This window comes from Zosterops lateralis (genome assembly GCF_965231275.1).
Source record: "Zosterops lateralis genome assembly, chromosome: 9".
Classification (NCBI taxonomy): Eukaryota; Metazoa; Chordata; class Aves; order Passeriformes; family Zosteropidae; genus Zosterops; species Zosterops lateralis.
In genome coordinates, this window is record NC_139769.1 from 5,607,703 (window position 1) to 5,631,435 (window position 23,733).

The window sequence follows — 23,733 nt, forward strand, 5'->3', positions numbered from 1 at the left end:
TATACATTAATTCCTGAAGCTGGCATCCAGCACTCTGTCAAAGTGCTGTCAATAAGGAACTGCTTGTGCACCATCCCTGTGGTTTGACAGGATGGACTCACAGTCACAGTAATCCTGACTGACTGAAAATCAGGAATAATTCCTTGAGAGAGACAAATCACTTTATTTTGAGAAATAACTCCCTGGCTTCTGGAAGGAGATTAGTGTATTACAGCCAGTATCATCCTTTTCATCTTGGTTGTTTCCACTCTCTTATTTTTTTACTTTTAAATCACTGAGAAACTGCCTGTGATATGAACATGGAACAGAACCAATCTGATAGCTCCTAGGGGCAGGAGATCTGTTATGCACAGCAAAACAGAATCTTGAAAAGGATGACCAAGAACTCTCTGAGATCAGGGGGAGAGGACAGAAGAACATCAAGACTGAGAACTGCATCTCCTGGCTGCAAAATAATAATGCTGAAATCCCAGAATCTGAGGTTATGGCTTCATGCAGTATGGAAGGGGCAGTTTTCTGCCAAAAACCCCAGAGAAGAGATGGAGATACTAAACGCTGGTATACCCAGAGCTGAATAAAGAGCATTAGTGAGCAAGGAGGATCTGTGACACTGCTAATTCCAGGGCCTGCCCAGCTATTGCTTCTAAGGGCTATGAGACCCCTGAACAAAAGCCATGGGGGACTGTGGAAAGGTACCTTTACTGATAAAGCCATCTTTTCCTGGATAAAGAAAAAAAAAAGGGAGGGAGTTGCCATGACAACTCTGAATTAATTCAGCACATCACCTGTGCACAGAGTCTGTCTGCAAGGGCTCTCTTGAAAGGTGAGGGTTTGATTCTCACTTGGGATTCCTCAAAATTGGACAAGGTTTTAAAAAATAAGGAATGTACAGGAAATGGATGGGACTCCTGCATCCCCCAGATCAAAGCCTGCTCGAAGGCACAACTGTCTGTGTAAAAGGAAAGCAATGTATTTTTCTTGACAAAATTTTCAAATGACTGTGAAGATTGGAGAGTCTGCTGCATGCAGGGGACAAGCAAGGCTGGAAGTCTTCCATGAGAAGGCAGATATGCCTGAGGTGTTTCCCTTTTTTGCTAATGAAGCCTTATGCTTGCATTTCCTGACCTACTACACCAGTTTCTTTCTTTATAGATTAAGGGCAAAGAAAACACTCAAATCAAATACATTGGAAGAATAAGTGTTTTAGAGATGATGAGGAGCATGAGAAAAAAAAATAAAATGCAAAACCAATTAAAAAGTACACAGGTAAAAACGTTAGAAATAAATAAAATTCCATTTAACATTTTGTCAAAGTATAACAGAGAACATGAGGCCCACTTAGAGCAGTATGAGCAAGCCTGAAGGTAAAATCTAAAAGTTTCTGTTATAAAAGCACTGCCCCAGGTCTCTCATCTCTGTAAAGCTCGTGAAATTCTGGTGTGTCAGAAGGTTCTGTCAGAGTTTGGATTTTTAAAAACAAACAAACAGACAAACAAATTTGGTAAAGCATTTCAAATAAAAGAAAAAAAATAGAACAATGTTTATTGAAGATTAAACAAGGAAGCAAAGAGAAGTGTCTTTGTAGCCCTTGTCTGAAGTATCACCTGGAGCAGCTCAGCACAACCGGGATGTCCTTCCAATCAAGGAGGTAAAATATCCAACACTCCTTTGCTTATTTCCACATTTATAGAGACAGAACCCACCTCTGCAGGAAGGTCATGGGCTGAAGGCTAAATAAATACCTGTGCTCACTCCCTGCCACCAGGGAAACCTTTAAAGAGTTTGGCAGATTTGTTTAAACAAAATCAATTTACACAGAAATACATGACTGGAATACAGCACTTGGCTAATGTGGAAATGAAGAGCCTGAAACACGCAGTGACATAAAATACCTATTTCTTATGTAATTCTTGGGGAACTACTTAGAGGACAATTCACAAAGGGTAATTTCAGTCTAAATGTGCAGATTCTTCCTCAGAAGCAACCGCTGGAGACAAGCTCCCCCATGGCAGCCCTCATAACTATCTCTGTAAAATTCTGAAGTGAGAAATAACACATCTCTATTTTTAAATAAGAGCAAATCCTATTTTGTGTAAGTTCAAGACACAGTTCTACCATGAAAAATAAAATAAGTAATCTCTATTTTCTTAAATGATTTGTGGCAATAAACTCTAAAGAGTTGGATTAATCAATACTGGACCCCAGATACCCTTCTCAGTTGTCATACACCACTGCACCCCAACTTCCAGCCTTGCCAAACCCAGCAGATTCAGGTGGGGGCTGACTTTTTAAATGAGAAAGTCAATTACATTATAAGTTTGCATTTGGCATAAAAATAATCTGTAGAAAAAGCAGGGAATGAAAATCAATCAAATACAAAACTTCCTTAAAATCCACACCAATATTCCCATGGGAGGGCAGGGGGATGAATGTGGTGACAACGACAGACCCTTCCAGCCCTGTTTCTATTAATTTCCACAAATCTTTCACTTTTTCAGGCACTCATTTACACACAGGAGTCTGTGCTAGGTTTAGGATTTGACTCTGCTAAGAGAGAAGTCAATACACCCCGTTTTTGTTGACTAAGCCATCAGCAGTGAGAACTGCCCTGTGAGCAAACAGAGCCCCCAGTCAATAACCAGCCACAGCAGCTCAGCCCTGTGGGGAAAATCTCACCTCAGAGGAATAAGGTTGTTTTTATCTGGCACCAAAACAATAAATGTTCCTTCTCACAGAGGTGTGTTCTTAACCAAATAGGTGAAACTTACCCATATTGCAATTTCAAGATACAAACTCTGGTAAATAAAAACGCAAAGCTCAGGGTGAACACGGCAGCCCCAGTTTGTCTCTGAGCAGGCACGACACGCTGCTGACTCAGCTGGGTTGTGATACTCATTATCTCTCACATAATGCAGAGGAAAAGAAATTAACGTTCTTCAAAACCAGAACACAATTCTCTTCCCACCCAGCAGCTAAAGAAGGAACACAGGCACAAGGAGCTACATGCAAAGTTAAGATCCACACAATGAAGCATGTTAAATGCTATGGAATGCATCTTAAAGAAGTATTTTAGGGATTTTTTTAACTTTCAGAGATTATATTGTCTTAACTTTCCTCAGCGAAAGTAGTTTCTTTGACAGGGGAATCAGTAAGAATTAAAGCCTCTGCACATACAAGGAAATAAAATTCTCTGTGTTTGGAACACAATTTCACAAGTTACAGACATGGAAAAATATCAGAAAACAACCTGATTTATTTGCAATCTGTGAAAAAAATTCTGTCACCCAGTTCTCCAAAGTGTTCAACATTTCTAGTGAAGAGAAAAAAAAATAGCAGAAATACAACTATTTCAAGAAACAATCACAAATCTTGCAATCTTAAAACCAAGTTAAATTATGAATCCAAAGTACGTTGATTCATTCAAGCCATCTGCTCTTTTATTGACATGAGAAAAAAACCCAAATAAACAGAAATATTCCGAGCATGTTTATCTGATTTCTCCCATTTTCCCAAGTCCTACAGATACCTGCTCCCCATAAGTCAGAAGAGAAAATCTTGTAAATTTTGCTCTTCTTTAAAAACAAACAAAAAAACCCCCAAACCCATTATAAACCAGTCCCAATATCAAGATTCCATATGTACATTGTTATATTACAATCCTTCTATCGTATGTAAAGTAATGCTAAAAATGTGTGTTTATACAGATATTTTCTTCAGAGGCAGAACCACCACTGTCTGTGCATGTTTTTAAAGCAGAATGAGAAGAACTGCAGTGCACACATTTGTGCCTTTCACATGCACATACTTGAGCCAATGCATTCAAGCATAGTATGTTTGGGATTGTAAATGTGTCAAGATAACCCAAACAACACTGGCAGCAATTCTTTACCCATTGTATTGCCATAATACATGACATTTATTTTACTTAGACAAAATCCTAATATACACAAAGAAAAAAACCCACATTTTTATCTCATCTCTAGTATCCATTGATCATAAAATATGTTAGAATTATTATAGAGAACTCAAAGACAGTTGACACCCCCAGAAAGAATTAAAATGCAGGTTCTTGGGATAACTCCTATGCCAGTTTGCTCTTCCTTTCAACACAGTAATTTAAATAAATTTACATTAAGCACTGATATTCCTCAAAAGGCTTATAAACAATTTAGATAATTACAGTGGAGTAATTTTCTCACAAAAAAAATCCCCAAAACAAAAAAAATCAAACCTCTGAACTTGGGGACAAACCACACAGTACTTGGTATTACTTTTAGATTGGACAATCAAGTTCACAAAATAAGAAAGGGTAATAATTCTGCCAAAAAATCCTTCAATCTGGTATAAATACAAATGTTACATTTTTAAAGGTTATGTTTTGATTTCTTTGCAGTACCTGCAGATGTCCTAAAGCAACAGGTTGGTTATTTCTGTATCAGTAGAACTCTTCTACTGAAGGGACAACTTTTAGACATTTTATAGAATGGACGTTCTATAGAATGCAGAATGCAGCTGAGAATATCCAAGCACAAAAATGTGAAAAACAATGAGTAAGAGTAAATATTGCCTAACTTAGCCTTGCTTTAACTCTAAAGCAAGCAGAGAGAGCTCCATTAGCCCTGCAATGGGATGTGAGGCAGCACCGTCTAAATGAAATCACCTTCATCATTGCAAACCCATTTCCAGCACCACCACAGTACAAACCACCCTCCTCCATTCTGTGTCCTCAATAAAAAGTGTCCCATCTAGTGATGAGCACAAGAGATACCCTGTTTCTGAACTTTTCTTGCAGAAGGGAATGTTTTCCAAAAGGATGTGTCTCTGGCTATCTCCTGTCAGCAGTTCCCAAAGCAGACAAGGGCAGGATTTACCCCCAGCCCATTTACCCTCAAACCTCAGCGATGAGAGATCTCAACACACCAGCCCCACTGAGGCACCAAACTGCTTCACGAGACAGAAATTTGTCCACTTATAGTTCATTTTGCTTAAAATCATAAATGCAAGATGCTTGTTGCTTCTGTGTAGAAAGACCAGGAAATGCCTCTGGGATTAACTCATGTGGTGGAGGTCTGGAATTGCCATCACCTGTGGGATTAGCCCAGTGGATAGCGGATCAGGCTGATAATGGAAAGGTCGTGGGTTTGATTCTTGGGTGGGCCACTTAGTTAAAATAATATATATATAATATTAAAATAATTAAAATAAAATAATGTAAAATAATATAAATCTGTAGGGTTCTGGTGGGCCCATTCTAAGCTGGAAGGAGTGCAGCATGACACGGAGTGTATCAATTTCTTGTAATAGCACTGAATGTAACCATCAGTGCTCATCATAAACGACCCCACTACACGTCATCTCTTTCATTAGAATGACTAAGTATTACTAGACGGCTATTATTAGTGATGAGTGAATAACTGTTCCTGCCGAGGGCTTGGGGACTCTGCCCTGGGAACAGCGGAGAAGCGGCGATCCCTCACCTGGCACCGTCCCGTGTCGCCAGGGGGATCTCCCCAGCTGGCTTTGGGCCGTGTCCCGGCGGGATTGGGGCAGGGACCGGGCTCGGTGCCAGGGCGGTCCCGCCAAAGGAACGGCCCGCACTCGCCCCTCACGGAGCCCCCGCCGCCCGCCAGGGGGCGCCCCCGCCCGCCTTGGCCCCGCCTCCCGCCGCGCGCGGGTCGCGCTCGGTGACGTCACTGCCGGGCTGAGCCGGGGCCATGGCGAGCGACTTCTACCTGCGGTACTACGTGGGGCACAAGGGGAAGTTCGGACACGAGTTCCTCGAGTTTGAGTTCCGGCCGGACGGTGAGAGCGGGACTGGGGGGCTTGGGGAGGTGGGGCCGCGCTCCCGGGGGGTGGGTTACCGATCCCGCGTAGCCCGGCGTGGTTTAATGCCCGGCCTCTCTCTCCCCACAGGAAAGCTGCGCTACGCCAACAACAGCAACTACAAGAACGATGTGATGATCCGCAAGGAGGTGAGGGCGGCTGAGGGCGTTTGTGCCGGGAAACAGGGGCTCTGGGCAAAGCTCGGGGTTGGATTTTGTTGCTGGGGTGCTGTGGGCAGGGGTGTATTTATTCCTCTCCCGGAATGTCGTCTCCAGGCTTACGTGCACAAGAGTGTGATGGAGGAGCTGAAGAGAATAATCGACGACAGTGAAATCACAAAAGAAGATGATGCTCTTTGGCCTCCTCCTGACAGAGTGGGCCGACAGGTAGGGTGCACAGTGTCTCTTTAATTTTCATGTGTTAGCTCCTTGGAAGCATAACTAAACTTTTTCTTCAAGACAGTATTGCTTCCAGCCGAAAGGGAAACAAATACTGCTTTAAAACCTGAGTAGTGCCTCACTGGCACTGTAGTTGTGGAAGCTAATACAGTCCACAGACCTTCTGCATTTGATGTCTTTGTTACAGAAATTTGGAATAAAAACTATAAACCATCACAGTACTGAAGTATTTCTGTAACTGGTACCGTCAAGCAGTGAGTCCCTATAACCTTTTATTTTTCAGGAGCTCGAGATAGTAATTGGCGACGAGCACATCTCCTTTACCACGTCAAAAATCGGTTCCCTCATTGATGTAAATCAGTCCAAGTACGTACTCTGCTTTTTATGCTGCCCTTGTTTCTGTTCATCAATCTGTATTAGAACTTCCTGATTATTTGGTACATGTATTTTATATTGTTTGAAAGTGGGGATCAGTTCCTGGGGGCACCAGTGCTCAGTGTTGCAGGACAATGTGCCAGTGCCTTTAGACTGTGGCATTACAGGCTTGTTCTCAAACTCACTGAGAGCAGAATTTGCTGTAGGAGCCCTGCCACACACAAACAGAGTCTGAGCTGCCACTGGCCTGTTTGTACCAGTTTCTTTGGGAGAATCAAGATATCTGTATTTCACCTGAGCTTAAAAGACTGACTCTTGGGAAGGAGGTGGGGGTAAAATCCAAAGTGCTGTTGATACTTGCTTTCATGATAAAAATTATATTTTGTAAAGACTTAAAATGCTCACAGTTGGAGTACAGACTATTTAATCAATCAGTGTAGAATGAAAGAAATCTGTTAATGTCTAAGGTGACATCTAAAAAGTCCCCATATAGGCTTTGGGGTTTTTTTAATACATTAGTTCTGAAACTTGTTCTTCCAGAGCATCAGTCTTAATTTTTTTTCCTCCCTTTCTTCCTCCTGTTGTGCACTGCAGAGATCCAGAAGGCTTGAGAGTATTCTACTACCTGGTCCAGGACCTTAAATGTCTCGTTTTCAGTCTTATTGGACTCCACTTCAAGATTAAGCCAATTTAAATGAGACAGACTGACGTTTGTATTGCAGTGTTAGCAGTAGGGATGGCAAGAGAGGATCCTGTTCCAGTTCTTCACTGTTTCTGAAATTTTTTTGTATTTTAGATTATTTTTTTTCGATTGTTGTTTTTGTTGTTGTTACAAACTGTCAATGACTCAATAAAAGAGTGAGAATGGCGTTTTTAATTTTTAAGCTGTGGTGAGAGAGTGACTTCTAACACTTCTTATATAATGGTCCCTTCAGTGTCACTTCACTTATATCACCCACACACTACTTCTCTACACAGCAGTAGAAAAAGGAATGAAGCCTGCCTCTATGAAAAGAAACTTTCGGCCAGCTGTCAAGACAAGCTTTTGTTACTATCCTAAGCTGGGTGTTGTGTTGGCCAGACAAGAACCTCTGACTCTGCACAGAATCAGTGGTTATAGCAGACACAGATCCCAGCCCGGGGTTCCCTGCTTGTTCCAGAGCAGAGACAAACAACAGGCCACCCAGAGCCATCCAGGATCGTCACTGATCCTCCCGTTCAGCTTCAGACAAGCTGAAAAGCAACCTGGGATGTATTCAGTTCAACTGTAGCCCAGCAGAACTGCTGTGCGGGATTAGTTAGAAGACTTTGAGGGTCCCCCTGAGTGTGGACCCCTTGGCAGTGCTGTCAAACTGCGCCTTTGCTTTCTCTTAACATGTCTTGTGTTCTCTAAGAAGATGCTGCCATTAAAAAAAAAAAAAACCAAAACAAACGTGATGAATTGACGTGTAATATTAAGAGCACCACCGGCGCTTCCCGCTTTCCCGCCCCTCCCCACAGGCGCCTCCCGGCATCCCGCGCGGCGGGGCGGTGGCGGCCGCCATCTTTGTTAAGGGCAGACGCGAACGCGCGCAGGCTCAGCCGCGTCGGGAGCGCGGGGCCGCCATCTTGGCTGAGGGCACGGCTAAGGGGAGCGGGGAACGCACAGAATCTGCGCGGCCATGGGGGTAGGTGAGGGCTTTGCCCGGAGCCCCGCGGGCCGTGGGGGTAAAGGGGGAGCCGGGGCTGACGCCGTCCGCCGCTTGCCTTGCAGAGGATCGGGCTGCAGCTCCGCGCCACCCTGGAGAACATCACCCGGCTGCGGGCCGAGGGCCAGGACTTCCGATGGTACCTCAAGGTGCGGGGCCGCGGGGCCGGGGCCGGGAGCGGCGCATATCCCTGAGTATTGACAGCTTTCAACCTTCCGATTTGTGTTCTCCAGCTGAAATGTGGGAACTGCGGTGAAGTCTCCGAAAAGTGGCAGTACCTGCGGCTGATGGTGCGTGTGCCCCTCGTAACCTACCTCTGAGAAAAAATGAGAACACAAACCTGCAGCTTACAACACACCTGCATCAAGGATGTGACAACTTACCCTCTAAGATGAGATCATAGTTTTATCATGAGATATAGTTTTTCAGTAGCTATATGCATTTAGAACATTACCATCCATGTTCCATATTAAGATAAATATTTGGAGACTGTAATTGATATATTCCATTTGAATGGTGACCACTGGTAACATAGTGCTACATCTGTTTTTAAAAACACCTTTCTGTAACAATTTAATTTAAAAGGACATTTTGAATGGTATCAGAATAAGGTTGTGCCTGTAGCATATTTCTCTGATGCTGGTGGAATCCTTTTGGAGAAGATTAGGTAAATCAAGATGATTTAAGCATGCTAAATCACCATTTGGAAGCTGAAAAAGCAGCATAAAATTTGTTAGGGATACTTATCCTTAGCAATAATCATCCCTTTCTGTTGCATACAGCTGAATGGTAAGAATGTATTTTGAAGAATCAGTAGAGCATGCCTAGATGGATAAGACATAAATATCTTAGTGATATTTATTCCCTATTGAAAGTCTAGAACAGAATTATTCTTTGATAATTGCAGCTTGTTGAATCATAAAGCTCTGTACTTAAAAAAAAAAAAAAAAAGCTGCCTTGTTGCAGTATTTTTAAAAAAATCATAGTAAAAACTGCCTCACCTTTGCAGAGGTGTGCAGTGCTCAGCTGAGGGGGTTAAAAGTGTCTCTCTTGTTGTGGATTTCAGGACAGTGCTCCCCTGAAAGGCGGCCGAGGCAGCGCCACGATGGTGCAGAAGTGCAAACTGTGCTCCAGGGAGAACTCCATCGGTACGTGCTCCAACCGGGCATCATCATTTCACAGCTTAGCTTTCAGTCCCCATTTCTGCTTGGCACTGTTTGTAAAGAGCTTTCACCAGGGATTTCTTCCCTTTTGCACTGGTGCTTGAGTTCCCAACAGGCACATTCTGGACATCACATTCAGGGAGAGAGCAAGGCCTGGTGAGTCCAGGCTTCTGCATGAACAAATACTCATGTATTGTTATTTTACAAGAGCATGCAAATTTTTTTTGGCATTGGTATGGAAAAATGGTGCAGTGTGAACTTCTCAAGAGAAGGGAGAAAAATTGAATTCTATCTTTTGAAGACCAGCTGCAGGAAATGCTTGCTGACTTTGTTTCTTCTGCTTTGTATAAGGAAATTGCTGTGAAAGAAGATCCTGGTGCTTGGTTTGTGCTGAATAAAACTGAAGACACAGTGCCACTCACTTGTATACCTTTTCTTTTGTTTTAGATATTATAAGTCAGACAATCAAGCCTTACAATGTAAGTTTGTTTCCTCTTCTATGTAACGAGTGAAAGATAAACAAGCATTAACAGTATTTTGAGTTTTTGCATTATCATCCTCCTTCAAGAACACCAAAAGCTGGTCTTGTCCCTGGAGAAAAATTGTCTTGTAGACTCCTGCACAGTCTCAAGTGTAGAATAATCTGATACATTTCAAAAGCCAACACTGAATTGTATCACCCAAATTAGAGGTGATTATATAATGCCCCTCTAGGTTTCCTTTTGAAGGCTTCCTCATGGCAGATTAAGAAATTCTAGTTAGTGACCACCTATGAAATGAGCTCTAGGATTTTGCTGTCACCTGGGGCAGCAGGGATGGCAGTGCTGCCTTTAAAGCAATCCAGCAAGCCTAATGCTTGTCACTGTCTCTATTAGAGGGAAACTAATAGTTTTCTGACTCAATTACAGGCTGAAGACAGCGAAAAATTCAAAACAATTGTGGAGTTTGAATGCCGAGGTCTGGAACCAGTTGACTTTCAACCACAGGTGAGTTCGTATTTGTGGTTAATTTATATTTTTAAAAGCACTTTTTCTAGAGTGATAAATGCTATTTGAAATGGCTCTTGGAACATCTTAGACCTTCCCAGATTCCCATCCTTCCATAGTTCCTTGTTTAACTTCATTTGTCTCACGCAAAAAACCAAACTAAACCAAAACTTGCAAACTGCTAACACAAACAGCTGGTGTTCTCTGTGCCAGTAAAATCTAAAACTAAGGCGTACCTTGGAGTTGTACTCAAACTGCCTCACAGGTGACTCACCGTTAATCTGAATTCATCTGCAAGGTCTTCACTGCTCAGGTTATTGCAAAAGAGAGTCTTTCCCAAAGGGAAGGTGCAGCATTAGACAGCAGCACTTGCTCCTTGGTGCATTACAGAACTCCCCAGGTTATGAACACACTTCAGTGTGTGTCCTGTAAAAAACAGATTTTCTTTAGGGTTGACATCACCAGAGCCTCAGGAAATGAACACTGGCGTTTTTCCATTTGCAGCTTGAGCAGACAAAGCCTGAAGATCTCTGGCAGTTACAGGCTGGTGCAAAGTACACCTCAGGGTTCAGAGTTAAAGGATTCTTCAGGGACAGTCTGCAGTGACTCATCTCTTGTGCATGGTCATGCTCTATGCCACTTAACTCCCTGCTATATTTAACCTATTATTCCAGTCGGATTAGGTGTAAATAGACTGACAAATATAAACCTGTCTTATCCTTCTCTCAGACTAGGATGCTGTGCTAAGAAACAGCCCAAAGAAGCCAGTCCTACAATGAATTTGATATAAATAGAATCTCCACTGCAGCTTGCTGGGGGAGGTCTTTATTTAAGTGAAGTCCATCTCTTTGATGAACAGTTATTCCTTTATTCCAGGATGGTTATTAGTTTATTCCTGCTTGAAAGCTTTGCAGACTTAAGAACTTGCACTTCAAGAAAAATCTATGGGAAGACTACAAAATGTAGATGTTTATAGCTCTGCATCCTAGCTGTCAATTTTATCTACAGAACAAAGACTTCACAGCTGTAACAAAAGTTTTAATTTAATATTCTGAGTTTGGTGCACTTGACTGGAGAATACTTGGATCCCTGAAGAAATATTTCAGTGAATTTTTGGATGTCTGAATTGGTAAATAAGAATTTTCTGATGCTCAAATGACTTCTGCAATTCTGAACAATTTTGCTGTTCCTATAGAAGATGAACCAGAGCACCTTCCTAGAGCTGTTCTTTCTCCACTCTTTAAAAACAGCAGCAGTGATGGCAGTGAGGAACTGTCCCCTGTGAAATGCTTGTTTGGGATACTAATCTCTTCACTCAGCCAGCTGATCCTCCTTACACATAAAGCTTGCTTGTCACTTGTGTACCTAAATCCAATACAAGCTGCTCCTTCTCTTGGAGTGTCTTGGATTCTGACAATATTCAAGCTAGAACTATTCACTTTCTTCCACATTTTCTGTTACTTTCCTTGCAGTGTATTGTGAAGCTGTTATGCCAGTGTGGACTCTGAAAATAAAGCTTTTAGTAGTAATTGGATGCTGCTACACAAACTTAGCAACTAAGGTTTAACATTATCTAGAATAGTTGGAAATCCTTTTTTTTTTTTTTTTTTTTTTTTTCTGGGAAAAATAGAGGAGTAGTGTTCCCTCATTTTACTCTGGTTGCTTGCATTGAATTTTCCCAATGCACAAGCAGGGTCTCAACCTTATACTGACCCTCACTAGGAAAGAGCTTGCCTATTTTTTTTACCTAATTTAAAAGAAATACATTTTTGTGCTGAGCTACTTTCTTTAAATGTTTCAATGATCATGTATATTATTTTGTCAGTACAATGTAATTTTGAAAACTTTCTGCAAATATGTTTACAGGCAGGGTTTGCTGCTGAAGGGGCAGAATCTGGGACACCTTTCAATGACATAAACTTGTTAGAAAAGGTATGTTGTCTTAGTTTCACTAGCAAAACTACTTATCTAGCTTGCTTTCCCCACACCACTAGTCCAGAATACACATCCTAGACTGGTCTTGCTCTTCCTGCAGCCACAGGGAGGCCACAGCTGGAGAGAGAAACTGAATCAAGTACGAACAACCAGCATTACCAACAGTGTCATTTTAGAACTATGGATTTGTTAACTTAGCAGCTGACAAAGATTTAAGTCACTCAGGAATTCCAGCAAGCAAGAGCCTGCAATACTAAATGGCTGGGGTTATTAAAGTGGTGAGGTGACTTTTCTGGGAAGATCCCTGCCCACTGTCCTGTGCACAGAAAGCTTAAAAAGTAATATAGACACACTCCTTCAAAGCTGAGGATAATGACACCAGCATTGCAAATCTTCCTTGGCTGTGAGCAGGAATCTCAAGGTCAAATCTGTTCCCTGGTATCCTACTTGGCAGGGATCTGCTTGTCTGCTTACCCACCTGACCAGAGTATTGTAAATGATAGATAATCCTTTCACCTGCCATGGCTGCTGTTTGTCTGGCATGGGGACAGGCTGGGGACTCTGTAACAAAATAAACCCCAGCAATATTTATATATACAAACACTGAGACTGGAGCTCATTTCATTTCAGGTTAGTGCTCTTGCTCTTCTCACCTGTTATAATTTTACTTTCAACAGGTATCTAAGACCCAAACTTTGAGTAATGCTTAGTTCTAGTTTGAATTCCAGTCTGTGTGCATTCTGTCCTCTGTGACTAACACTGAAATCTTATTTCCTACAGGATTGGAATGACTATGATGAAAAAACAAAGGAATCTGTTGGAATCTATGAAGTTACCCATAAATTTGTAAAATGCTGAAGTTCATACCCCTAACAGTTTGACATGGCTATTGATGGAGGAGCTGTAAACATCAGATATGCACCTTCCTTAGAGTTACATTTTTACATGGCTGCACTTCAGACATGGAATCCTAAGTTCACAGAACCATTAAGGTTGGAAAGATCTCCAAGATCGAGTTCAACCTTTGACCGACATCACTGAGTTGTACTCTGTGTCCCCAGCATGCCCTAATAAAATATTTCCCATGGAGCACTTGGAGATGGCCTCAGTACAAACTGAAAATAGTACATATTGATTGAACTGTGCCATGCCCTTAATGCTGTGGGGTTTGGGAATTACATGGTTGTGGTGGACTGTAGCTTAGCTAATGGATTGAGTAACTACTTACACAACCTACAGCCTTAAAGGTTTTAGTTGGTCACAAGGAAGTAGCCACATTTGATTCTATAACATAAGCAAATAAAGTCTTCCCACTCACCACTCCTATCATGAGGAAATGGCTACAAGCATTAGTAAAGGCACTCTGTTAACTCTTCAAGGGAACAGCTACACCCTTAAGCAGCTTTCTGCCACTTCAGGTAAAGACTGAGGTGAGTTTCCTGAGAACACTTACAAAGCTTGACTGCTGCTGACATTTATACAGTTAAAATCCTCTGAAAAGCAAGTTATCTTTCCAAGTATGTCATTAAGTAAACCTCATTTTTAGCTGAAGACAGACTTTGTACTGCTTGGCTTGCCAGCTGTTCTCATGTTTCAAAACAAAACAAAAAAACCCACCAAACAAACCCAAAAAGAAAAAAAAAAGCCCAGCCAACCTTTAGTGAATCTTATTCAGACTTTTGGTGTGATTATTGTTCCTAATATGCTATTTCCTGCATCTTCCCAAATTATCACCTTCCTTTTGTTAAATGAATAAAAAAAAGCATGCCAAGTTTTAAAGTTAGTTTGAAAGCAATGCTTTTCAGCTGAAAACTAGAACAGCACATTGCAGGAGCAAAGCTTGCAGGCTTACATAGGAAAAGCATGTCTCTCCCCTGCTGGCACTTTTATTTCATACTTCCAGGACAGGGTATTGCTTACACTTAATGTGCTAAATTAAAAAGACCCTGGGAGAACATGGAAGCTGAGATACCCAAAGGAAGAGCAAAGGGAAGTAATTTGTGAGCCTCTGAACCTGATCTATCACATCCAACCAATGTGCTCAGACTTGCCTGTTTCTGCTGATGTGTTTGGTTGTCTGGGCCAGTGGGACATGAGCTGCATCAGTTTTACACAGATCACAGAAGCCAACACCACTGTGCAGTTCAGCTCCACAGAAAGACTCGGCCTCCCAGAAGAGAAAGAGTGGAAATCAAGAGGGTAAAAGGCAGGAATTCAAGGGCTACAGACCAGGCAGAGTGCAGGATGCTTGCAGCAGTTTTCTTTCCAACCTTTTTAAGAAACTTGAGCTGTTGATAAAGGGTCTACCCATGCTGTAGGATTTAGATATGGCAATAAAAGAACTTTGTGGTTATTAATAGACAGCTTTATTAAAATACAGTCTTTTCCAGTCAGTTTAACAACCCAGTTGGTTGCTGCAGGTCACTTAAAGCCTTCCTGCTTCATTTTTCGTGTCTCTAAAAGCTATTACAGGGGGAAGGCTTCAAGCAGTTGAGGCACAATCAGTTCTGATATAAATTCAAGTTTAAATAGGTAAGTGTGACAAGTAAGTAAGCAAGCTTACTGCAAGAGTGCAAATGGAACAACTCTTCCATGTTTAAAATTATTGCATGTATTTTTTTAAAACCAAACAGTTCAAGAGTAGTATCACAGTACTGTAGTCTATCCAAACACTCATGGAACAGGTGTTCCAAATTCATTAACTCAATAAAAATGCTTATTTTAGATTATGTGTTTTAAAAACACATGGATCTATTAGTTAATTTGACATAGTTAATGTCTGTATTTCCTGAAATGCATTCAAGGTGTATAATTGATTTCTTTAAAATAAATAGACATTTCCTAGTGAATCAAACAGTCTTGAAGTTCCATCATGATACATGAACCCAATTAATTTGGGCAGTCTCAGCCATGCTGAACATTGATTAGTATGTCAGTCAGACATAATCTGCATCTTGTTATGCAACTGTAAAGTGTCCCAATGTCTTCACGTCTAACTACTAATTTTCTTGCCCTTTAAAACACTAAAGATATCTTCTAGTGACTTGTGTATACACTCGAGGAATTCTTTACCATTCCTAGCTGGGTAAGCAGAAACATTACAGCCTATCCAGTCGTCTTGTACCTGATAGCCTAGCCCAAAGCCATCAGCCACCACGGGGCCAAAGCCTCCCAGCTGCACAGCTGGGCTCACCAGGGTGCTGGTGGAGATGATGTTGTGGTTCAGGCGGGCGTAGGCCTGGTCCTGATAGAAGTCGGGCAGCGCCAGCCCCTTGGACAAGGCCAGGTAGCGCAGGCTGAAGAGGTGCCGGTCAAAGCCCTGGCCTGGAGAGAGAGAGGAGCAGCTGTCAGAGAGTGCCTGGCTTCTGTGGGAGGTAAACTCACCTCAGCCACAAACCAGGAGGGCTGTAGAACTGGGTTTTATTTTTGAACTGGTAGGAAATATTTTTCAGACTTTTTGTGCCCATGTCCGAGGAAAACAGGGCCTGCTTGTTTTACTGCAAGCCTTAAGAGGATCAGGAAGAGTACAAAAGTGCACTGTTAACAATTTTAGTAATACCTCACATTCTTTGATTAACTATTTGAACATAGACAAGTTATTCAATGCAGAAAAATCCTTTCCTAAAATGTATGAATCTAAAGAGGAAGAGCATCTTTTACCAACAAAAGGAGGGAAATTTTAGACTCTATGGGATAATATTCTACAGTCAGTTTTACTGCTGTCAATTTTAATGCTTCTGGGAAGGACAGTTCAAAAGAAAACATTTAGAAAAATGCCAGGAGTAGCATGGCCAAAAAATGAGTTTGATTTGGAAGTTGTTAAAACCTTTATCCCCTGCAGAGATAAGACAGAACCTCCTCACATGTAAGCCAAAGTTCTTGTTCAACATGCACTATTTATGAAAATCTTCAAATAATCCAACTGCTCTAAGGACAAAAACTGAAGTATAAAAAATTCCCAACACATGAAAGGTGTTGTGGGAAGCACAGAGGCACTTAATCAAGAAATGAATGAGAATGAGGGAATGCACTTTAAACTGCATCCCTCTGCTACTGTTTTTGTCAAGTTTATATTAGACCTCCATCAACATTAAATTATTTAGTTGTAAGTACTTACAGCAATCTTAATAGATATTTTAGTGCAAAAGGAGGAGTTTGCAAAAGGAGTGCTTGGTGTACTCCTACTTACCCATAGCAGCCTCTCTGGTCAAACGGCCGTGGTACTTGGAGCACTCCACTATCAAATTCTGCAGCTCCTCTGTGCTGTGTTTGGAGAGCTCCTTGACAAAGGCTTCAGAGCATTTCTTGGTGTGGACAGAGGCGGGACGGATGGTTTCTGTACGGCCGTGCTTGAAGGCTGCAGTGCTGCAGGACTCGTAGGTGGCGACGGTCTGGTCGTACTGGCGAAGGAAAGCCATCTGGAAGGCCAGCTGAGCCACAGCGTCCGGGCTCACCTTCTTCTGCTTTAGAAGTTCCTTGCCCCCTTCTTGGAACTGAATCATGTTAAGAGACAGTGATTCTACAGTGGCATCAAACTTCTGTTTGGCTTTGGTAATCCCTGCTTTTAAGGCATCGTTCAGCTTAAAGTCAAGTTTCTGCACTGCTCTGGAAGAGTCAACTGAAGCAGGCTGGGACTGGGGGCTGATGGCTGGTGTCTCGGTGCTATCTTTAAAAACCTCATTCTGGAACCTGAGCACAGCCACACCATCTCCCCAGGAATGTTCAAAATTAATTCCTGCAGTGCCATCCTTGGTTATGATAAGATTAAAGGATTTGTCATACCAGCGGTTTCCAGCATCTCCATGCAACATAGTGTGGGACAAGTGCACAAAGTCTTTAACGGGAAAATCATCTAAACTTAAACAAAACATGGCAGAGTCTACTTTTTGAAGAGCTTCTTCATTGCCACTCTCCAGTAGACTCTTCCTCAGTGATGCCCATGTATCTCGGTTTTCACTGGTGAGGTAGCCAAGGGGGAAGGCCGGGGCCGGACTGTTGTCACTAAGGATGTATTTCAAGTGTGCTTGTATTTCTGAGGGTTTCAGCATGTTTCCATCTCTATCAAGAATGTCAAACACATAAAAATTTCCATTTCTCAACACTAATAAATGTTTTGCCTTTTCATCTGTATAAAGCTCATCTTTTTCGGGCTTAGGAAGCCGTGTGGAATTGAAAAGCCTGAAGTACTGAGACATATCTAGGGGGTAAGCGTTGACCATGTAGGCACCAAACCAAGAAATTGAAGAAGGCACAAATCGGATAATTTTTTTAAAGATCTCAGTGTCACTTTTTTCTGGATTGAGGTGAAAAACCTCTGGTTCAAGGAAACCAGCCCTGAAGGTCTTCATAAAACGTATGGCAGAAACAGTCATGTTGGTAGCTCGTATGAGCTGATCGTTGTATTCTGATTTCGGATCAGGATTAAAAGACATAAATGCATTAAAATTCAAAACAACAGGCTCACGTGCTTTCAGGTACATGTCAAACCAGGGACCTGAAAATTGAGAGTTCAGAAAGAGGTCAGAACATAAAAGCAGCTGCCTGAGTCAGACCAGTGTAGATCATGAATAAACACACACTAAAATGCCTTTAAACAGGACAAACATGAGCAATAATTCACCCAAGGCTTCTCCAAACCCCCATTATGAGAAGGATACTGTTGGCTAATCATAAAAATACTGAGTTTGGAACAATCCGTGTCAAAGGTGTCCATGTCATTAGCAACAAGAGCCAACTCCCTGTTTTCTTTACAGCTCAATAATAAACCTTTACTCCCAGGACATACAGTGCAGCTCCCCAGCTCTATATTTTGGTGCACACCTCATATTTGGAGAGGTTCATGCCTTTACCTACTCCTAAACTATTAATTTCTGGAACTCTCTGTCAATGAGTGCACCTTGCTGAGGTTGAACCTTCTACCTGGACTGTAAGAAGGGCAACAGGGGCTAAGTTACAACTTGAATTACAGGTTCTCACAGGTAAGTAAGTAACACTCATCTACAGTATTAAAACCACATCTATCATCAACACGTAGGCTTTTAACTCCAGACTTGAAAGTCCGGGGTGGAGACAACTCTACATACTTTCAGAAACCAATTTCAAGTGGAACAGGTGTTTTATGAAGCATAAAGAAGAAAAATAACTGAACAAAAAGCAATACAGACACCCCACCATTCACAGACAAAAAGCAGGATACTGGTTAGCACTGATGAACAACATAAAGCCACCACTTAGAACCCAAGACATTGTTCAAAGTGAATGGAAAGTAAAATACAACAAACCAAACAGCAGTTTTTGTGAAATAATCTGGTATTCTCTACAGACTGAGTTGCAACTAACACCTTAACAGGCAGTCTGAACAGACAGCAAGGACAGAAGTGAATTCACTGGACAACATGGAAATTTCTGCTTCCATAGGTATTTGACTGTTTCCATCTCTGCTGCTATCTAATACTTTCATGAGAGACACTTGTACATGAAAGCAATAATAAGGCAGAATAACCAAAATTCTATATATACATGCTCTCCCTCTCCTGATTTATTTCAATTTATTCTCATTTTCCTATTTCTGTCACTCCTTTTCTTTGGCTCTTTAAAAGAACATATTTTTGTACTTATAAGGGCTTTTAAATCCTGCATATGGACCCCTTCTGCCTCCCAAACTTAGTTATACTCTGTGACTCCTCCCCTCCCTCAAAGTTTAGTTTTCTTGCTAAATAAAATGGAATTATTTGGAAATGACTGCTTCAGTTTCCTTAAGGGAATTGCTAGACAAGCCCTTCTTCAACCTAAACCCTATAAACTCATAAAGAAATACCATTGTTCCAGTATCCATCTACCCAGAATTCTGGTTGAATAGATGAAGTTAGATAATGAGCATTCTTCTTTGTACCAGCCTCTGAAATTGCTCTAATACAGCCACAAAGAGTGTTCACAGCAGGTTACTGCAAGTTTCTGGGCTACTTAAAGCTTCAGCCTATTATATTTATGGTATTACAAACAGTTATGAAGTATGATAATCTACAGACCTGTCCTACACCCAGCAGGCCAACATACCTGTGATGTAACTTGTATGCTTATTCTGATTGTCTTGAGCAACCAGTTGCTCATGCAGCTCTCTTCCAATCCCCTTCTCAAAGGCACGAGCAAGTTCTTCAGTTTTCCTACAACAATCAAGAAAAGAGCAAAAATGCTGTCACAAGTCACACATTTTTTATATTAACACTTGGCTTTGAAGCAGAACATGACACTACAATGTGTGTTTGTCCATACCTGAACTGGTCATCATTTAAAAGCGGTTTCTGGGCATTCAGATATCTTGTAATTGTATCTTCTAGCTTGGGAACTGGCAGTCTGAAGGGAGTGGAACACAGAGAGATGCACTTGATGAGCAAGGGTATGAATAAAGTCTGTGTTTCTTACACAATCATCTCTTTGCCTCTTTTCTTCCATATCCTTCCTTAAACTATTATATATATACCATACATACAGAAATATGCACACACTATACTGTATATACTATTATATTATTTATAAACTTGGGTAATACTTAAGCACATTATCCAAATGCCTCATAAGTTTCTTGTGGAATACGAGAAACAAGGAACTAGATGGACACGAGTCAGCACACCATCATGTTCTTGGGAAATAAGGCAGAAAACCAATTTGAGTGTCTTTTTACAAAGGTACTGCAGTGATGGGAGGAAAATTAGAGGAAATACAGCCACAGGAACCTCTGCTGGGAGAGGCAGCTCTGCAGAAGGAATAGTCCCGTTGCCAGCCCTGTTCGGGTCCCCCCCTCACAGCTGGGTGCTGGACATCTCTTTTCTCACAAATTTCCTATTCGCTGTCTTTGTCAACTTCCCCCGAGCCGAGCCTCAGTTTTGTTCCCTACAGCACAATCCCGTTACACTCACGGGGTTACTCCGGACGCCAAGGGGATGTTTCAGCAGCAAGCCTATAACCGGTTACACTTTTGAACACTTGTTAAGCCGACTCCGGTGCTCTGCAGACGGCGGGAGGCGCGCACAGAGCACAGAGCACAGAGCGGCCCGCCCGGGCCGGACGTTCCCTCTGCCCTCTCCTCACAGCGGACACTCCGCGCCGCCGCGCCCTGCCCGCGTCCCCCCGGAGCGGCGGCCCCCGCCGTACCTGGGCAGGCTCTTCTGGTAGTGCATGGTGGGCACGATGCTGCGGTGCAGGAACTCGGCGGCGCCCGCGCTGCTGTAGCCGCGCCGCCCCGGGGCCGCCCTCAGCAGCTGCCGCGCCGCCATGATGCGCGTCAGGCCCGTGCCGAGCCCGCCCACAGCCGCTCCCTGCCCGGGGCCACGCCCACCGCTGCTATAGCCGCGCCCACCCCACCCGGAGCCCCGCCCACCGCTCCTGTGGCCCCGCCTACCGTTCCCATAGCCACGCCCATCTCTCCCGAAGCCACGCCCACCGCTCCCAGAGCCCCGGGAACGAACGGGAAAAGCAAAGAGTTTTTTTGTTATTCCATTCCAAATGTCAATTGGATACCTGCTGCTAAGGTAGCAAAGTTACCAGGGTGTTGGAGCCGTTCAGCATCAGTCCTCTTACATACACACTAATTAAACGTTCTGGTTCATTAATAAAATTATCTGCAATTCTCCTGTTTTTCTGCAATCCTCTTTTCGTTTTATGTTCAACATACAGATTCCACGCATTTTTTTCTTTTATTCTCCCTGTTCTTTTTTTCTTGGGGTTTTTTGGTGTGTGTATATATCTATATGTCCTGCCGACTACACAGGATTGAGATCCTGCCCCCAAAAAGAACAGTTAAATCTCTCCTGAGGGTTTTTTCACTCATACTGAGCATGTAACAACAAATACTTTATCACGGTATAAAATGTAATATTGTAAACACACAACCTTTTTGTACTGTGGGGAATATTTTCAATATAAACACTGAATAATCTTAGACTGTACCAGAAAGTACAGAAATGCTTTCATGAGGAAGCACAGCACACAAATGGTTATTGTGGTGTGTTTTTGTCAGACACTCACTAACATAAAAATCAGCACTGGGATTGAATGCGGACACAGCAAAGGAAAGGAAAGCAATCCCTGTGGCTTAGTCTGATAATCCTCTGAAAGTAAATTGGCCCTACTCTAATCAACATAGTGGTTGGAAGAAAAGTGAAATCATTTCACTTCCAAGATAATAAATGCCCAGTGACAGAAGGTGTCCTTGCATGTTCCAGCCTGTGGCTATTTCCTGTCTGATGCGTGTCTCTCATGCTGCTCATTCATCCTTTTTTTGGCAATGAAAACAAAAAAACCCAAGCCTGCTTTAATTAATGAAGTCCAGTTTCACCTAGCTTGCCCTGCTGTGATAGTCCTGTTCAAAATGTTACCTGCTCTGCCCTTTAGGAAAACTGCTTTGTTCCCTGTTTGAATGCTGGCTTGCAGGGTTCCCTTCCTGGGTTTGGGTGTCCAGACCCCAAACTGGGGAGGCTGAGGAAACATCACCTTTCTCCCAGGAGTGTCACTTTGTTTTGAACTAGTCTTGTTTTAGAAATACTACTGCATTCTGTTCTAATTTTCCAGAGCCCCCTAATCTTCTTCCAGGCTCTTAATGATGTAGTTGATAATAGGATTGTTGGTATTAATTTGGAACAATAATGCCAGCTGCTTGCTTGGTGGCTATTGGCAGAGGGGTGACCTTGCAGGTCAGCTAAGCAGAACTGGAAGTGCTTTGATCTGATCTATACAGAGCCAGATCTGTGCACCCCAACAAGAGGAGCAAGTGGATTCTCTCCCCATGGGATGCTGATTCTTCTCCAAAGAGCAGGGAGGACAGCATGGCAGTGGCCCTGGATGCAATCCTGGCTCGGATCAAGGATGTTTGTAAAAGGAATGGTTTGCTCATCCTGTCGGTGTTGTCCGTCACCATCGGCTGCCTCCTGGGATTCTTCCTGAGGACCAGGCGACTCTCCCAGCAGGTAAGAGCAGCTCACAGCGTGTCCCTGCAGAGGAAATGCCAGACTTACATAACAAAACACACATGTACCTTGGGGAACTTCAGGGTGGGCTTTTGAAGGTAAAAGTCAAGTGTATGTGTTTGTTAAAATTGTTTCATTTCATCTGTCGGTCAATCTATGCTGTTCTTTGGGTCTTTTCACACATTCTCAAACAATGGGGTAGCAAAGGGTTCTGGTCTCAGACACGTAGCAGGGGCACAAAAGAATGTTGCAGGTATGGATAATAATGCTGGATATTTAAGCTAGATGAAATGTAGCATTTAATATAGGCCTGCAGAAACTGGTAGTGGAATATATTGCATTTTATACTATTTTGGAACACATATAGATAAAGAAAACACTGGGAATATTTTTCAGCACCAGATGCACAAGGGTGCAGATGTTTACATTACACTAATGGTGTTCCATATTAATAAATTTGAGATTTCCCATCATTAGCAGAACATGTTACTGAAGTTACTTGGGGAATTCTCCTCCAGCAGACTTCAACAAAGCCCTTTGCTGGTACTCATTTCTGCTGTATCAGTCAGACAGACTAGACAGCAACATGCATTAATAAATGCACTGTTTGAGCACAAAATAGAAATCTCAATTTAAAAATAAGGCGCTTAATAAATACAACTAAATTAAACCTGTTCTGTCTTCTGCTACTGCAAACCACTGTCTGTCTGAACATCATTTGTGTCCAAGCCACAGCTACAAACACATCTAGGAAAACAGACAAAATGCAGAATGGAGAGATTATTTAGGACAGCTGGTTAACAGTATTCTCCAAGAGATGGCACATTTCATTTTTGTCTTCCTTTGTAAAGCAGCAAACAATGCAGTGTGTTTATTGAATAAGACCACATTATGTAATCTAATTAATTTTAAAATTACCTTTTAAAGCCTGCTATCTTTGCCACCTTATTTTTGCACCAAAGGTGCAGATTTTAGCAATGTTATCTGATCTACAGTTAGCAGCACTTGTGAAGACAGCCAGTCTTTAGCTCAAAACAATAAGCACGTCTCCCATGTATTTCCAGGAAATTAGTTACTTCCAATTTCCCGGTGAGTTACTGATGAGGATGCTGAAAATGCTGATTCTCCCTCTCGTTGTCTCAAGGTAAGTGAAGACAATGATTATTCCAATAACTTTTGAAGCTTCCTAAATAAGATTTGTCATCACAATGGTTTATTTGTGACTGAATTAGGTGACAGTGCCAGAGGCATCACCACTGCTGTACATTCATATTTATAGTGGAGACATAAACATGTGTTTTAATTGATAGGATCATTTCTGCCACACATCATTTCTACGTCATATTTAAGGTATTATTTGCTTTAAAATTAATGTGTTGGGGAGTTTAAAATTTGTTTTCTTT

General features: G+C 42.2%; 4 protein-coding genes across 4 annotated transcripts in view; 3 read left to right on the forward strand and 1 right to left on the reverse strand.

Moving 5' to 3' along the window:
• The first annotated feature begins 5,684 nt into the window (after positions 1-5,684).
• On the forward strand, positions 5,685-7,480 carry MAGOH (mago homolog, exon junction complex subunit). Its single transcript, XM_083867355.1, has 5 exons — positions 5,685-5,802; positions 5,914-5,972; positions 6,099-6,209; positions 6,505-6,587; positions 7,191-7,480. The coding sequence occupies exons 1-5, from the start codon at positions 5,715-5,717 to the stop codon at positions 7,288-7,290; spliced, it is 441 nt and encodes a 146-aa protein (XP_083723481.1). The 5' UTR covers positions 5,685-5,714; the 3' UTR covers positions 7,291-7,480.
• Positions 7,481-7,840: 360 nt separating this feature from the next.
• CZIB (CXXC motif containing zinc binding protein) lies at positions 7,841-13,466 on the forward strand. The gene is made up of 8 exons (XM_083867354.1): positions 7,841-8,263; positions 8,350-8,433; positions 8,518-8,574; positions 9,351-9,432; positions 9,895-9,926; positions 10,356-10,433; positions 12,300-12,365; positions 13,149-13,466. The coding sequence occupies exons 1-8, from the start codon at positions 8,258-8,260 to the stop codon at positions 13,224-13,226; spliced, it is 483 nt and encodes a 160-aa protein (XP_083723480.1). The 5' UTR covers positions 7,841-8,257; the 3' UTR covers positions 13,227-13,466.
• Positions 13,467-14,266: 800 nt separating this feature from the next.
• On the reverse strand, positions 14,267-20,643 carry CPT2 (carnitine palmitoyltransferase 2). The gene is made up of 5 exons (XM_083867353.1): positions 20,520-20,643; positions 19,641-19,721; positions 19,425-19,531; positions 16,558-17,862; positions 14,267-15,692 (listed from the first exon to the last, which is right to left on the reverse strand). The coding sequence occupies exons 1-5, from the start codon at positions 20,639-20,641 to the stop codon at positions 15,361-15,363; spliced, it is 1,947 nt and encodes a 648-aa protein (XP_083723479.1). The 5' UTR covers positions 20,642-20,643; the 3' UTR covers positions 14,267-15,360.
• A 1,546-nt stretch (positions 20,644-22,189) lies between these two features.
• The window catches only part of SLC1A7 (solute carrier family 1 member 7), a gene marked incomplete at both ends in the record, with an annotated part of 48,124 nt that continues 46,580 nt past the window's right edge, over positions 22,190-23,733 (forward strand). Inside the window, 2 exons of the mRNA XM_083868131.1 lie at positions 22,190-22,330; positions 23,395-23,474. Of these exons, the coding sequence (XP_083724257.1) occupies positions 22,190-22,330; positions 23,395-23,474 (221 nt within the window). The remainder of the gene's footprint in view (positions 22,331-23,394; positions 23,475-23,733) is intronic.

Excerpts from the sequence above, each read along its gene's own strand:
- CZIB (XM_083867354.1), top strand. Across the intron at positions 9,927-10,355 it reads AGACAATCAAGCCTTACAAT|GCTGAAGACAGCGAAAAATT; the intron begins GTAAGTTTGTTT and ends ACTCAATTACAG. Across the intron at positions 10,434-12,299 it reads CAGTTGACTTTCAACCACAG|GCAGGGTTTGCTGCTGAAGG; the intron begins GTGAGTTCGTAT and ends ATATGTTTACAG.
- CPT2 (XM_083867353.1), bottom strand. The coding sequence starts at position 20,641 with ATGGCGGCGCGGCAGCTGCTGAGGGCGGCCCCGGGGCGGCGCGGCTAC. Across the intron at positions 19,722-20,519 it reads TACCAGAAGAGCCTGCCCAG|ACTGCCAGTTCCCAAGCTAG; the intron begins GTACGGCGGGGG and ends CACTCCCTTCAG. Across the intron at positions 17,863-19,424 it reads GCATACAAGTTACATCACAG|GTCCCTGGTTTGACATGTAC; the intron begins GTATGTTGGCCT and ends CTCAATTTTCAG.
- MAGOH (XM_083867355.1), top strand. The coding sequence starts at position 5,715 with ATGGCGAGCGACTTCTACCTGCGGTACTACGTGGGGCACAAGGGGAAG. Across the intron at positions 6,210-6,504 it reads CTGACAGAGTGGGCCGACAG|GAGCTCGAGATAGTAATTGG; the intron begins GTAGGGTGCACA and ends TTTATTTTTCAG. Across the intron at positions 6,588-7,190 it reads ATTGATGTAAATCAGTCCAA|AGATCCAGAAGGCTTGAGAG; the intron begins GTACGTACTCTG and ends TGTGCACTGCAG.